Raw genomic sequence first — 14,720 nt, 5'->3', positions numbered from 1 at the left:
CCATAACCTTGATGTAATTCTGACCCCCCCGTCAACCCGCACAGCACACCATCCTTCCGATGCATAGACAAACAGAGCTGCATAACTGTATTATCACCGCGCCCACCCAACCCAGTGTGCGCCGATACTCAACGAACCGGAGGCGTCTGCACAGGTAGCCTGGAAAGCATTTCCAGTTTAGGTGCAATGCCTCTGCAAAAGTCCTTCTCCGAGCAGACCAGAAGCTCAAGAGTCAGTCATATCCCCGTGCCAGGCCGTTGTCGTCGGCAGAATGAAGATAGAAATCGAAATCGCGTGCTCTGACAGGCTATAGCGACCACAATGGCAACGATCAAGGAGCAATCCCACCCCCCAGGTTACCGTTTCAAAGCCTCCTCCTCCTCCTCTACCCGTGTCCGACAAGACCAAGAATAAACTGCTGGCCTTCCAATTCGACCCTCAACCTTCCGAGCTACCCAAAGCCAGCAAACCAACCGGTGGCGACGCCCAAGACTCAACCTCGAACCAGGTCTTGCCGTCAGCAGCTGACACCGCCGAAGCGACTGCAACACCAGCTGGTCGTCCTACATGGCAGGATCTGCTGGGAGAGTCCGAGGTTCCCAAGACAGACCAAGAGCGCTCCCCCGGCGAGCGGATTCTATGGTGTAACGACTACAATGCCAGCCAGCCCATTGCCATCTCCCCGCTTCTCCCTCGAAAGGGCCGCAAACGCGCCAGAAGCTCGTCACCTACCTCGTCTCCAACCGCCAAGCATCTAACACCTGGAATCGACGCCAAGAAGCTGGCTCAAGTCCTCAAAACACCCCGCGCCGACCCGGCCTCGGAACTATGGGACCGGTTTTCCCTCCCTGGCAGAGAGGCCAGCCCATCCGGCCTGACGAACCCGCTGCTGGCACAGCTCATGGTGTCGTCCTCTCCTCGGCCACCTGCCGAGGGAGGCGGACTAAGCAACGACAGGTCGCTAAGGAAGACCGTCAGTTGCGGTTCTCACTGGCCCAAGAGGAGGAAACTTGAGCGGGCCCACTCGGATAAAGGGGACAGCGTCGCAAGGGACAGCATTGCAGCTTCTAAATCGTTCATGGTGTCGGCCCTGCTGGAGACGGTCGATGGTGAGATCAGGAAATCGAAGCCGGCGGATATCAAGGCAAACCAACAAGCGCAATCACCGTCGACAAGAACGACAAAGGTCCCCAGTCCTGCCAGACCGTCCCCTAAACGACCACAACGTGGGAGCTCTCCGCTGGCCCAGAAGTCGGCCCGAGCGGGCATCGAGGCAAATGGAATCATCGACGTCTCTTCTGGAGAAAAGGTCTCCTCAGACTATGGAGATGATGATTTTGACGACGAGACCTTCATGGAGCTCGAAGCAAGCATCAACCTGGCACAAGGGGATGAAAGCACTCTTGTCATGTCAGACGACAACAGCCCTGAGCCGCAAGCCATCAAAACGCTTGAGGATGAATTCGGCGATCTGGATGACGACCTCTTCGATGGTGCTGTAGACTTGGTGGCCGAGGTGGAGGCAAAACATCTTTCTCAGAATCAGCCCGATGGACAACGGCACCAGCCCAGTTCCCTTGGGTGGGGGGAAGATGAAGCTTTTGAAGACGATTTTCGCGATATCGACTTTGAAGCTGTCGAGGTTGCAACAACCAAGGCGGCTTCTCACCCCTTTTCGTCCCATGTACGTACAACAAGATAGCCAACATTTTCTACGGCAAAACGCTAAAGTATTGAGCATAGCTCAGTCACAAACCCAAGGCGATTCAGCGGTACTTGATCACGAATGTTCTCGACAGCTCATATGCCGATGAGAGAGGTCGCGAATTTTGTGAGAAGGTAAGAGGCACCGTCCTCCTGTAGGATAGCTGCTGATATAAGTAAAGATCCTCCTCGTGCAAGCAGATGGGACGGATGCTGTCAAGACGGTTCATCTCAGGGGAGATTGGTACGACACCCAAGCAAGTCCCAAAGCCTATGTCCACATCATCGGCAATTTCGAGCCTTCCGGCCGCTGTATTATCGACAACAACCACAACATTCTCATTTTGCACCCCGACCAATTGGTTTCTTCAACCGTTGTCGCAGACTCGTTTACGTGCATGCGGCGTGCAGTTCTCCAAGACAGAGTCAAAGCCACCAGCGAGGCAACCCCTGCGCTGGTCTATGGCACCATCCTCCATGAAATCTTTCAGGACGCTTTGATGGCCAACAACTGGGACTTGGGCTTTCTCGGATCTGTTATTAACAAGACTCTGAAGAAGCACCTTGAGGACCTCTACATCATAAAAGTCAGCTTGGAGGACGCGCGCGCTCATGTAGCGTCCAAAATGCCCGAACTCAAATCCTGGGCCGAAACATTTGTATCCGCAAGCCCGAAACAAAACGCCTTTGTCCACGGCAAAAACGGGGAGAAGGTCAACATGTGTGTTAGCAAACTGCTCGATGTCGAAGAGCATGTTTGGTCACCAATGTATGGATTGAAAGGCAACATCGATGCCACCGTCCAGGTCACGATGCGAGAGGGCAAAGCATCCAAGACTTTGACGGTGCCCTTTGAAGTCAAAACCGGAAAGAATGCTACTGCGAACCATCAGGCTCAGACAGTGCTGTACAACCTCCTCCTCTCAGATCGATACGACATTGAGATCGTCTATGGCATTCTCTACTACATGGAAACATCACAGACCTTGCGCATACCTGCGATCAGGCACGAGCTCCGCCACATGATCATGCAGCGAAACCAGTTGGCCTGCTATATCCGGGAGAGGAGCGTTCAGTTGCCGCCCATGAAGAGGAGCAAGAACGCATGTGGGAAATGCTATGCACAGGTCTCGTGTTTCACCTACCACAAACTTGCTGATGGAGGCGACGGTGAATCTAGCGGTTTGCACGAAAAGTTCGACGAGCTTGTCAAGCATCTCACCCCTACCCACAGGGACTTCTTCCTGAAATGGGAGGATCTGCTCACAAAGGAAGAAAGGGAGAGCCAGAAGCTACGCCGAGAGCTATGGACTATGGTCAGCACGGAGCGTGAGAAGCTGGGCCGTTGCTTCTCCAATGTCATAATTGAAGAAGGTTCAGCATCTGAGGATAGGAACCAGGCCAAGATCAACCGGTTTTCGTACACATTCATCAAGGAAAACCCGGCCCCTGGCTTTTCGTTCCTAGACTCGCAACTCACTGTTGGAGAGCCGATCGTCGTCTCTGACGAACAGGGCCATTTTGCACTCGCACTGGGCTACGTAGCGGCCGTCAAAAAGCAGAAAATCGATGTGGTAGTCGACAGGCGTCTTCACAACGCAAGAATTCGGCAACCGGGTTTCGACGCAGTCGACAACCAGGTTTTTGCAAGCATCATGGATGTGGCTCCCGAGGGCGCAAAACCAGAGCAGTGCCAGGGCAAGATCAAAGACGCTCCAGTACGCTACCGGCTTGACAAGGATGAGTTCAGCAACGGCATGGCGACTGTGCGGAACAACCTGGTTCAAGTCATGGCCGATGGTCCGTTTGGATCCGCAGAGATTCGTCGACTCGTTGTCGACCTAGCTCCCCCGAGGTTCAAAACGACCCCAACCCAGTACACAGTACCGGGCAGCAATAGCTTGAATGTGGACCAGAAGGCAGCGGTGGAGAAGGTAATGAGTGCGAAGGACTACGCCCTGGTCCTCGGAATGCCGGGCACGGGAAAGACCACCACCATTGCCCACATCATCCGGGCTCTGATCGGCCAGGGGAAAACTGTTCTTCTGACTTCTTACACACACACTGCGGTAGACAATATCCTGCTCAAGCTCAAGCAAGACAACATTCCCATTCTACGTCTTGGAGCCCCAGCCAAAGTACACCACGAGGTGCGAGACTTTGCCATCTTAGCCAGCCAACCGATGAAGTCGTTTGACGAGATCCGCCAAGCATGGCACGAGACGCCAGTCGTGGCAACCACTTGTCTGGGTGTCAACCACCCCATCTTCAACGAGCGCACATTTGACTATTGCATCGTTGATGAAGCATCGCAGATCACTCTGCCCATCTGTCTGGGCCCGATCCGGATGGCACGCACATTTGTCCTTGTAGGCGACCACAACCAGCTTCCCCCGCTTGTGCAAAACGAGGAGGCACGCGTCGGCGGCCTGGATGTCTCCCTCTTCAAGTTGCTCTCGGACACGCACCCCCAATCAGTCGTCAACCTCGAGCACCAGTACCGCATGTCAGAGGACATCATGTCGTTGTCCAACACGCTCATCTACAACGGTCGTCTAAAATGCGGCACTGAGGCGCTCCGCTTTGCCGAGCTGCATGTTCCCGACATGGACGCCCTTCGCCACAGGCACTTTGACGCGGCCTCCTTCATCTCCCATTCCCAGCAACAGCAGCAGCGCCATCGCAGCCCGTCCACCTCCCCCAACAAAAAGGGCGCGTCTACCAACTTCCTCCCCTGCCCCTCACCCCGCCCCGGAACATGCTGGTTGGCCGACCTTGTCCATCCCTCGGCTCGCGTCCGCTTTGTAGACACGGACGCTCTCCTCCCAGACAGCCGCGAGCAAGCCAAGGGCAACCGCATCGTCAACCCGTGCGAGGCGCGCGTTGTCGCCCAGCTAGTGCGCGCCCTAATCGCCGTCGGCGTCCCGCCGAGCTCGATAGGCGTTGTCACGCACTATCGATCGCAGCTCGCCCTGCTGAAGCACACCCTCCGCGCTACTAGCTCATCTATCATGAGCGGGCCGGCCGCCGCCGAGGTGGAGATGCACACGGCGGACCGGTTCCAGGGCCGGGACAAGTCGGTCGTGCTGCTCAGCCTGGTGCGCAGCAACGAGGCCTGCAGCATCGGTGAACTCCTCAAGGACTGGCGCAGAATCAACGTCGCCTTCACCCGCGCCAAGACCAAGCTGCTCGTCGTCGGCAGCAAGAGCACCCTCGGCGGCTGCGGCGAGGGCGAAATGCTCGCGCGCTTCGTCAGGCTCATGGAGGAGCACGACTGGGTTTATGGATTGAAACCGGGGGCCTTGGATGGGCATCTCTGGGACGATGGAGGAGGCTGTCAGGGGAGTGCTGCTGTTTCTGCTTCTACGCAGGGAATTGTTGTGGGTGGTGGTGGTGTTGGGGGGGGTTCTGATGCTGCTAATGTGCTGGCGAAGGGAACACAGAAGAAAAAGGGGGGGTTGTTGTTATTTGCGGAGGAGACGAAGAGGATGGAAAGGGGAAAGGCAAAGGGCAAGGAGAATCAGCGGATGAGCGCAGGTGCAGGTGCGGGCGCGACGGTGCTGCAGCCGAAGAAGACAGCTCGGATCGGGGAGAGGGCGCTGCTCAGGGGCAAGCCGGTGGTGAGGGACATTTTGAATGACATTATGGATGGCGGGTATTAGTGTTGAGTATCACATGTTCTGTTTCTTCTCTTCTGCTTGGAGTTCAAGGCCAGGATTAGTATGATGGGTATGGCTAGGTTATGTTACCGTTAGGTTAGGTTAGGCTACCTTGTTAGGTGTATGTTGGTAGTGTTTGCTTACTGGACAATTGCCCCGCGGATGCGTGGGTTGGATGCATCGGTTAGCTCGTTGTCTTGACAAGTCAAAGGCATGTTTATTGGCGTCGCTAGGGAACCTCTGCACATTGATAGCCAGATAGCCCCCTGAGGCAGAGTGGGATACATACCGCGGTCCGTGATACCAATTCCCTCTGGGGCCCTAAGCACTTGTATTGTACTTCTGCTTATGCTTGTGAAAGCTGGTAATCGACACTGGCTCCACGACTCACCATCACCTGATTTAGATGCCTTGTATGCATTAATTGACTTATTATATGCCATCTATGGCAGCTATGTTACGTTAGCTTGTCCCAGCTCTTCCTTCAAGGGTATCTGTGTAAGGATCAAAGCCCATGCGCCGTTTCGCCTCGTTCCTCATCCGCCAGTGCGCCTCGCCCTGCGCACCGGTCGTCGAGGTCTCCTCCAAGAAGAACATCAGAATATGGTCAGGGATGGCCAAGTGGGACGTCTGCTGGAACTCCTGCAGACTTGTGAGGCGTATCAGCATCTCCAGCAGCGAGAGGGATGATACGATGGAACCGAAGGGTGATCTGGCAACGTATGATTCCGGTGCCCGCTCGTCGGCTTTCTCGAGCTCGGTAGAGGAGGACTGACGAGAGGGATGAACGGACATGGTTCCTGACTGGAGCGAGATCCGCCGGATCTGGGCCATCAGCTTGGAGTCGACCGAAAGTCCATCTCGTTGGGCCCGCGGCGGAGCAGTTGCCGCGCGTTTTGGTGTGTCACGGTCACTGGCGGACTCATCTCCGATGTCCTCGTCCTCGGATTCGTCTTCGGCGTCGTTATCTTCCGTGTATACCTCCAACGCCAGCCATTCCGGGTCAAGGTGTGGAGGCAAACGGGATACGTACCACCCGTTTTGGCCGCCAGGGGGCGGTGAAGAATGCTCAGTCTCCTCCCACAGCTGCCGGTCAACTTCGTCCTGGTCATCAGATTCTGAGAACTCGGACTGTCCGCTCGCGGCCTCGTGGGGTGAATCATCTTCCGCCTCTGATTCATCAAACCACTCTTTCCGCATTTGGGCTGGTGATTTTGCGTTGACATCCCGCTTCAAGAGCAGGACAGGATTATTGTCTTCTGCATTGCCGATATTGAGAATCCTCCCAGTATCCGTGTAAAAGATTTTGGAGATCTGGTGTATTGGAATCGATTCTCGGATGCCGGCCAATCGAATGTCGTCGAAGGGCTCGGGGTTCCGGTCGCCGCCGTCGTGCAACCTCCCATCATCTAGGTCCTCGATGATCTCCAAGTGGTATGAGTATTCATCTGGTTGTCCTACCACAGACTCTCTATTTCCGGAAATAGGGCGAGTAAGCTGTGAACCAGAAAGTCCTTGGGGTCTGTAACCCAGTTTAGGATCAAAAGTCCAATTTAAGGGGGTCCGGCAGAGCCGCACCCGTGCTTTGTGCATTACCTCCTGCCAAATGGGCTTTCTGTCTCCTTCTTCAAAACCATAGGGCGCCTCAGGGCGCCCATCTTCCTCTGATCCCATAGGCGACGGCGGCGTGTCATGCGCGCCAGGGCAGCGTCCAACCCGTGAGTGACCCAGAAAAAGCATGTAGAGAGACAATGTAAAGGAAGCTCCCACCTGGACTGGTCGGGAGGGTTCAAGGACAAACTGGGCATCCGCAAAAGAAAGCAGGGCACTAGCCTGCATCATTCTTGAAGGCGATATGCCAGGTGTCAGAGTTGCAGACATCTTCTCGCCAGACGCAGTGATGGCCAGCTGGATAAGAGGAATATCGCGGTCAATGCGCTCAAGAAGACGCTTGATGTCGCTAATGATCAGCAAGAGCTCAGCATGGCGGGCTTCCGCCTTCCAGGCCCTGCGTCCCGCATCTTGAGCATCCTCCTCGGCGGTGGCAGCACTATCCAGCCGCTTCCCGAGACGGACGATGTCTCGATGGAGCGACTTGGCAAGTGGCACCGCCGACGCAAGGAAGACGTTTCCTCGGCCGGACCTGGTTGGTTGTATTGCTGTCAGCTTTTCCATGTTCATTATGCAACAAGATTCACAGTTGATGTCTTGTCTTGCACGTACTTGTACTCGATGGAGTCGAGTGCGGGAGAGAGTATCTGTCGATAAATAACAAGCAACATTTAGCCGACATTTTCCATTGCGATCTTGACGCCGCGAAGGGACAAACCTTGATTTTGCTATCGAGCAGCTTCTGCAGCGCCTTGAGCTCTTCACGCACCTCCTTGTCATTGACAGCCTTGAGAAGTCGTGAGCACTGCTGGACTGCATATTTGGACGTCAGAGCGATGCCCGATCTTATGGCGTAGTTGACAGTTTGAACCCCAAGTGTTGCGAGAAGTGCTTCCATGGTCCCTCAGAGAGCCCATTCTCGTGTCTCTGAAGAAGGGAGCATGGTGTGGAAACACATCGATGCTGAGTCTCAAACGTTTGTTTTGGCCAGACTCCGTTCCATCCAATGTTTGTTCGTTCATCGACTTCGCGGCTAGTGAGTCAACAAACGGCCCAATTAGGTACTCTACAATACGAAGTACCCTGACGTTAGGCGTCAAGGCGGGTGTTCAGGGCCTCAAACTAGGCTGACTGTCTTGCGCACTGTGTATAACGCCGGCAGAAATGTACAACAAGCCTGCTCCCACCGTTACGACAGTGAATAAGCTGGAGGGGTAAGCATGTGTGACTGCTGACACAGCACTGTGCGCCCAAAGCCCTCCTTCCCCGCCACCATTCAGGTTTGGTGGGGCAGTGCCAATTCTTCCATCTCTGCCTCGTGCGAAGAAAGAGCAAGAGAAAGAGGATCCACGCCGGTCGACTCACAAAACTTATTGAATTGGTAAGAATCCCGATATCCTCAGAAATCGTACGTTGTCGATAAGGAACAACTTCTCTAACTCTCAGATCCTCGCCTCTCTAGTCGACACTGCTCTCCGATTCCCCGCAGACCAAAGCGATTCCCCGCCCTCGAGTTTTGCCAGTAGAACAATCCCTTTGAAACCATGTCCAACGTTCAGGACTCCTGGGAGGACGACCCGGCGGCTCAGGACGAGAACCTGGCGCGCCAGGCGCAACAGCAGATGAACATCGGTGGCCAGCAAGCTCAGGGAGGGTTCCGGCCCGGCGCTGCCGCTTTCCAGCCTACAGCGCAAACCTTCCAGCCGGGCCAGACATATGCCGGCGGATACGGGTACCAACAGCCTTACTACGGCGGTCAGGGTTTCTACCCCCAATATGGTGGCCAGCAGAATTTTGGGCAGTACGGCCAGCAAGGGTACGGGGCTGTTTACGGCCAAGCTGGTTACAATCAAGGATACGGTCAGTGGCAGGGCTACCAGCAGCAGCAGCAGCAGCAGCAGCAGTTTCAACCCCAGCAGGCCCAGCAGGCCCAGCAGCAAGCTCCCAAGGCCGCTCCCACTGTCGCCAAGCGGCCAGACGCCCCAGCGGATGATGCGCCAAAGCCCACTGTGGCCAAAGAGGGTGGCGCAAAGGTTCTAAGCATAGGCGGGGATGCACCCAAGCCCAAGGCCAAGGTTCTGTCCATCGGCGCGACTCCCCCTGCCAAGGAGGAGCCAAAGAAGGAAGAGCCGAAGGTGGAGGAGACAAAGAAGAGTGAGGCAAAGAAAGAAGGGACTGCGGAAGCGGCCGCTAAAGTAACGGCCGCCAAGGCGATCGATAAGACAGACGCAAAGGGGGCCAGCAGCGGCAAGACTTCACCCACTCCTTCGTCGGGCCGTTCCAGTCCATCTCGCGCCGCCAAGACTGCTGCTGCCCGCGATGTCGACGCCGTTGAGAAGGAGCAGGCGGCAGATGTAGACGAGGAGACGCTCAAGGAAATATACGGCAAAGAGCACGTCAACATCATCTTCATCGGCCATGTTGATGCGGGCAAGAGCACACTAGGAGGCGCCATCCTCTACGTCACAGGGATGGTCGATCAGAGAACGCTAGACAAGTACAAGAGAGAGGCCAAGGAGATGGGCCGCGAGACGTGGTATCTATCGTGGGCTCTCGACTTGACAAACGAGGAGCGCTCCAAGGGTAAGACTGTCGAGGTCGGCCGTGGTTTCTTCGAGACGGAGAAGCGACGGTACAGCATTCTTGATGCGCCCGGCCACAAGACGTACGTGCCAAACATGATTGGCGGTGCGTCGCAAGCAGACGTCGGTATCCTGGTCATCAGCGCACGGAAGGGCGAGTACGAGACGGGTTTCGAGAAGGGCGGCCAGACCAGAGAGCATGCCATGTTGGCCAAGACACAAGGCGTGAACAAGCTGATCGTTGTCATTAACAAGATGGACGACCCCACCGTCAACTGGTCCAAGGAACGCTACGTCGAGTGCACCACCAAACTGCAGCAGTTCTTGAAAGGCACTGGGTATAACCTCAAGACCGACGTCTTCTTCATGCCGATTGCTGCCCAGCAGACCTTGGGCATCAAGGACCGCGTCCCAAAGGACGTGTGCCCCTGGTACGACGGACCGTCGCTCCTCGAGTATCTTGACGGCATGCAGGCGCTAGAGCGCAAGGTGAACGCGCCGTTCATGATGGCGGTTGCGGGCAAGTACCGTGACATGGGCACCATGGTCGAGGGCAAGATCGAGGCGGGTGTTATCAAGAAGGGCATGAGCGTGATCATGATGCCCAACAAGCAAACCGTTGAAGTGGCGGCAGCTTATGGCGAAACCGAGGATGAAGTGGCTATCGCTCAATGCGGAGACCAAGTGCGCCTCCGGCTTCGCGGTATCGAAGAGGAAGAGATTCTGCCTGGATTCGTCCTCTGCTCGCCCAAGCGTCTGGTGCACAATGTCTCGCAGTTCGAGGCACAGATTCGAATTCTCGACCTCAAGACCATCCTCACGGCTGGCTTCAACTGCGTTCTGCACGTCCACGCCGCCATTGAGGAGGTTACCTTCGCTGCCTTGCTCCACAAGCTGCAGAAGGGGACCAACAAGAAGAGCAAGCTGCCTCCTACGCACGCCAAGAAGGGCGACAGTATCATTGCCATTTTGCAGGTGACGGGCGGGGCTGGGTCAGTCTGCGTTGAGAGGTTCGAGGATTATCCTCAGATGGGTCGCTTCACGCTCCGTGACCAGGTGAGTCTACCCATTTCCGGGGTGTCTTATACAGCGCATACTAATTTTACCTTTCAGGGGCAAACCATTGCCATTGGCAAGATCACCAAACTCATTCAGGACGGCACCAGTGCTTAAGGCATGATTTTGTTGTGTAGTTCCTCGCGGCCAGCCCCTGTTGCACAGGAGAGAGCAGGGGCTGCTTAGAGGAATGCGGCTCGGCGGGGTTGATGATATTCGGCACGACTGGTGTTATATGATAGAATTGGTCCGTTTGGCGATATGAACAAAAAGTTATTCTCTCCACGAACAGCTTCTGCGGTATTGGGCCTCTGTCTGACCGAATACTCGTTGCTGAGATCATCGTGATGGACACGGATGGAGTGGGTAGGTATAACAACACATGATGACCACCCCCTGCGTCACCTCCGGCCACTCGATTGCCTCCTGCAGTAGGTAGCAATTTCACGATCTGCGCTCTGCGCCTGGGCCTCCCATCGCCTCCCAGGAGTGCCAGGGCTCCTCTGGATGTAAGTCGTTTGGAGCGGGGCAACGGGAGAAGGCGGGCCCCATCTTTGGGCAGGCCTTGAGAGCCAAAGAGTGAGGTAATTACGGTAAGATAGTGAGTCACTAAGACAAGCAGGTGACGGCGATGGTCTCCTGGACTCACCGAACTTGAGATATTCGGGAGATCCAGTCATAAATACATACACGTGTAGTAGGTCGGTAACCTGGAATTCATTTTGGACTACTCTTATGCATGGACCCCTCTCGATTCCACCTTTTCGGCACCCACCTTTGCAACTAAAGAGTGTGGAAAACCACTTACCGTAAGGTACTTCCTACCTTACCAACCTGAGAGCATTTGACTTCATCTCCATGCTGGTCATCTGAGGCCGACTCGGCTGCTTCAAACCTAGAGTCGAGAATCGAGATATCTCTCCAAACCACTACTGTTTCTCCCTCCATTACTTCCAGGTTTTCAGCACCAGCATCATCACAACCCACCATGGCAACACCTGCGGAGACAATCAACGTCGAAGGGCTCTTCTCAGTCAAGGGTCTTGTAGCTCTCGTCACGGGAGGCGGCACAGGTGAATCACCCGAATTCAATCCCTCCCCCCTTTTTTGTCCACTCTTTGCCCCTTTACTTGCCGCAGACACGAACAACCGGCTAATGAGTAAGCGAGGGACATCGCGCTTGCAACCTGACTAGGCATCGGCCTGATGATAGCCAAGGCGTTGGCCGACGGGGGCGCGGCGCGCGTATACATTGTCGGGCGGCGGGTGGACGTGCTGCAGCAGGCGGCGGCGTCCATAAACCGGCCGACGGTGGTGGTGCCCCTGTACTGCGACGCCACGTCCAAGGTCAGCCTCGAGAGCATCGTGTCCGTCGTCGAGACTGACGTCGGCCACCTCGACCTGCTGGTCTGCAACGCGGGCATCGGCGGGCCCCAGGTCAAAGCCCCCGTGCCCGGGGTCACGACCCTTGATGAGTGGCGCGACTCTCAGATGGCGATTGACTTTGAGGATTTCACCAATACCTTCCGCGTCAATGGTACTAGTGTCTGGTTCACGGCCATGGCGTTTCTCAAGTTGTTGGATGAGGGGAACAAGCGGAGAGCAGGGAACGGGCCGAGCAGCCAGGTCGTGGTCACGAGCAGCATTGCCGCGTTTAATAAGGCAGCGCCAGGAGGGTGGTATGTTGGTGATCGCGGCACTGTTTACTCCTTACAAGTATTACTAACATCGCTAAACAGGGCGTACGGTGCTAGTAAGGCTGCGGCGACGCATATTGCAAAGATGCTGAGCGTTGTGCTGCCCACTTGGGGGATCAGGGCGAATTGCCTCTGTCCCGGACGTACGTGGTGCTTCCCTCCAGCCTGTCAACGGTGCAGAAAGATTGCTGACCTGGCAACCATTCAGTGTTCCCAAGCGAGATGGCTGCCCCCATTGTCGAGGCTGCAGGCGGTTCCATTACAGGCGGTGGCATCATCCCCCTGGACAAGAGAATAGTGCCCCTTGGCCGCATGGGTGACAATGTGGACATGGCCGGCCAGATTCTCTACCTCGCCTCGCGCGCCGGCGCCTATCTCAACGGAAACACGATTGTGGTGGATGGTGGCCGGTTAGGAACTTTCCCAAGTACCGGTTATTGATGCTTGATGCCTGGCCGGCCACCCGGAATTCTGAAAACAGAAAATGAAGACGGCGTCTTCGGGGCATATTGTAGAATGCCAAAGACAGATGCAGATAATCCGAGATGTCTTGGGCCATGCATCGCAGACCTTGTCAGTCAGTACCTGTGGGATGGCCAACCTAAAAACGACAGCACTTTACGGGCAGATTACCGGCATGCCTGAAGATAGGTACAGCAGTCACCTCGCATTTTCAGCTTCTGGTATAGAAAGGAAAGGTTAGATGGGAACTGCCCGCCAGCTTGGAGGAAAGCAACTGCCCCTGAGGCAAGACTTGGGTACGGGGCGACTCACTGCGGGCGTCGCTCCTGCTCTCCTCCCATGCGGATGCCCACGAAAGGGGCAAGTCCAACTCAACCCTTTCTGTTTCGCGCAGTATAAACCCCCCCCCCCCCCTTTCTCCTCCTCCCTCGCCCTCAGAATATTGTGCGTCGGAACCAAGCTCGTCTGATCCTGCGCGTCCCATGGCAGGTGGAAAATAATCACAGGCAGGGTACCGGTACTTTGAGAGTCATCGACCTCTGTCTCAAGTTTTGCATGTGAAAAATGTCGAGCTGGTCCTCTCTACTAGGCCCCTTGACTCCTTGACAGACCTGGACTGGCACAGAGGTATTGTACTGTACAGTACATACATGCTACGCATCCCACACATAAACACCAGCCGGTTAAACCCACCAAAGCTATCTGGAACTCACCTGTTTTGGTTGCTCCGACACGCTCCAGTCCTCCTTAAAACCGATCAGATAACCTAGTTCACATACACAAGACAAATACAGCAACTCACCCTGTGACGTCACTGTTGGGTTTCAGCAGGCACTTGGTTACGAAGCAGCCACTGCACTCTAAGGTAACTAAGGTACCTTATGTAAGCACCCTTCGCTTAGCGCAGACGAAGACATGAGATGTGAGACTCTTGTTCTAGGTTTGACTGTCAAGTTCTTCGACAGCAAATACTTGCGAAAAACCAAGCCACACGATGTCTCTACTAGTAGTCCCTCCCATAGCCTCGGGAATCGGGATAGTGTATTATCGATAACGTTACGGAGTAGCCAAGCTGCCAAGATGGTTCAATGAATGGGATAGACCCACTGCCATAAGATGACGAACATGGACAAATACTCTGTCCTTCGTACCTCATGTGTAAGTCGGGGTGCGGCAGCGACTTTCGAACCCCAACGTCCCACAGGTTGCGCACAATGAGGCCATGGACTTGGACCTTATGAACCACCCATTACCTCCGTACGGGTGCTGGAGATTCAGGTAAGCTTGTCTTACCGGAACCACTTCTGTAACCTCAAGCAGAATGTACTCTACTGTACGAGTGCATAAGGTACCTAATCCGAAGCATCGCGGGGTCAAGTTGGTGTGCTTGAGTTGCCTGCCTCCTCCAACCTCGGGCATGTTAAGTCCCTGGTTCTGGGGAGGAAAATGTCCCTCGGCACTGTTGACTACGGTACCTGGCGAATCTGAGCTACATAGGTGACAGAGCAGTGAGAGAACAGCAAAGCATTCTGACAGAGGAGAGGGGCTCGAGGGGTACCTGTAGGTAAGTCGGCAAGAATGTGGTTAACACCAGGTTCATTCCTACCCCCCCCCCCCCCATAGCTAGGTGTGGCAGAAACATTCCCATCCCCCGTCGAATGCTGTCCTACCCACTACTTTTGCCAGTGTAGCCTGACCTGAAGACCGCGGTTGGCCTGACATTCATCTAAAGATTCGACGATCCGATTTGGAGTCAGTACGGAGCGTGCTGTATAACTCGGGCAGTCTCCTCGCTCCATCCAAGGGATGAAGAACTGCGCCGACATGTCCAGGCAGCTAGTAGTAGGTAGCTGGAGAGCAACACAGATGCCGAGAGACTTGCCTGACCCCGCTCTCGAGCAATGCGCATGCAACTGCATTCATCCCGCCGTATATGAAGATGTCAGTTC

General features: G+C 55.3%; 4 protein-coding genes across 4 annotated transcripts; 3 read left to right on the top strand and 1 right to left on the bottom strand.

Annotated features, from left to right (window-relative positions):
• Nucleotides 1–2: 2 nt before the first annotated feature.
• N656DRAFT_838915 (Dna2-domain-containing protein) lies at nucleotides 3–5,406 on the top strand. The gene is made up of 5 exons (XM_064818885.1): nucleotides 3–231; nucleotides 314–1,684; nucleotides 1,744–1,839; nucleotides 1,887–3,638; nucleotides 4,278–5,406. Exons 1-5 carry the CDS (start codon nucleotides 187–189, stop codon nucleotides 5,364–5,366), a joined length of 4,353 nt encoding a protein of 1,450 aa, XP_064667348.1. The 5' UTR covers nucleotides 3–186; the 3' UTR covers nucleotides 5,367–5,406.
• Nucleotides 5,407–5,586: 180 nt separating this feature from the next.
• N656DRAFT_758924 (Ran-binding-domain-containing protein) lies at nucleotides 5,587–8,001 on the bottom strand. The gene is made up of 3 exons (XM_064813185.1): nucleotides 7,693–8,001; nucleotides 7,587–7,621; nucleotides 5,587–7,506 (listed from the first exon to the last, which is right to left on the bottom strand). The coding sequence occupies exons 1-3, from the start codon at nucleotides 7,870–7,872 to the stop codon at nucleotides 5,826–5,828; spliced, it is 1,896 nt and encodes a 631-aa protein (XP_064667347.1). The 5' UTR covers nucleotides 7,873–8,001; the 3' UTR covers nucleotides 5,587–5,825.
• A 246-nt stretch (nucleotides 8,002–8,247) lies between these two features.
• Nucleotides 8,248–11,122, top strand: N656DRAFT_319629 (uncharacterized protein). The gene is made up of 2 exons (XM_064809228.1): nucleotides 8,248–8,355; nucleotides 8,437–11,122. The coding sequence occupies exon 2, from the start codon at nucleotides 8,519–8,521 to the stop codon at nucleotides 10,727–10,729; it is 2,211 nt and encodes a 736-aa protein (XP_064667346.1). The 5' UTR covers nucleotides 8,248–8,355; nucleotides 8,437–8,518; the 3' UTR covers nucleotides 10,730–11,122.
• A 460-nt stretch (nucleotides 11,123–11,582) lies between these two features.
• Nucleotides 11,583–13,110, top strand: N656DRAFT_782628 (NAD(P)-binding protein). The gene is made up of 4 exons (XM_064815797.1): nucleotides 11,583–11,685; nucleotides 11,808–12,291; nucleotides 12,352–12,452; nucleotides 12,518–13,110. The coding sequence occupies exons 1-4, from the start codon at nucleotides 11,601–11,603 to the stop codon at nucleotides 12,748–12,750; spliced, it is 903 nt and encodes a 300-aa protein (XP_064667345.1). The 5' UTR covers nucleotides 11,583–11,600; the 3' UTR covers nucleotides 12,751–13,110.
• The last annotated feature ends 1,610 nt before the right edge of the window (nucleotides 13,111–14,720 follow it).

The sequence above is a fragment of the Canariomyces notabilis genome, assembly GCF_033297395.1.
Source record: "Canariomyces notabilis strain CBS 508.74 unplaced genomic scaffold N656scaffold_23, whole genome shotgun sequence".
Lineage (NCBI taxonomy): Eukaryota > Fungi > Ascomycota > Sordariomycetes > Sordariales > Chaetomiaceae > Canariomyces > Canariomyces notabilis.
The sequence above is the reverse complement of the archived record's forward strand: the minus strand, read 5'-3'. Positions and strand labels throughout refer to the sequence as shown.

Coding starts and splice junctions, on each gene's coding strand:
- N656DRAFT_838915 (XM_064818885.1), top strand. CDS start 187: ATGCCTCTGCAAAAGTCCTTCTCCGAGCAGACCAGAAGCTCAAGA. Junction 232..313: donor AGCAGACCAGAAGCTCAAGA/GTCAGTCATATC, acceptor GACAGGCTATAG/CGACCACAATGGCAACGATC. Junction 1,685..1,743: donor CTCACCCCTTTTCGTCCCAT/GTACGTACAACA, acceptor TATTGAGCATAG/CTCAGTCACAAACCCAAGGC.
- N656DRAFT_758924 (XM_064813185.1), bottom strand. CDS start 7,872: ATGGAAGCACTTCTCGCAACACTTGGGGTTCAAACTGTCAACTACGCC. Junction 7,622..7,692: donor TGCTCGATAGCAAAATCAAG/GTTTGTCCCTTC, acceptor ATTTATCGACAG/ATACTCTCTCCCGCACTCGA. Junction 7,507..7,586: donor CTCGACTCCATCGAGTACAA/GTACGTGCAAGA, acceptor ACAACCAACCAG/GTCCGGCCGAGGAAACGTCT.
- N656DRAFT_319629 (XM_064809228.1), top strand. CDS start 8,519: ATGTCCAACGTTCAGGACTCCTGGGAGGACGACCCGGCGGCTCAGGAC.
- N656DRAFT_782628 (XM_064815797.1), top strand. CDS start 11,601: ATGGCAACACCTGCGGAGACAATCAACGTCGAAGGGCTCTTCTCAGTC. Junction 11,686..11,807: donor CGTCACGGGAGGCGGCACAG/GTGAATCACCCG, acceptor CAACCTGACTAG/GCATCGGCCTGATGATAGCC. Junction 12,292..12,351: donor AAGGCAGCGCCAGGAGGGTG/GTATGTTGGTGA, acceptor ATCGCTAAACAG/GGCGTACGGTGCTAGTAAGG.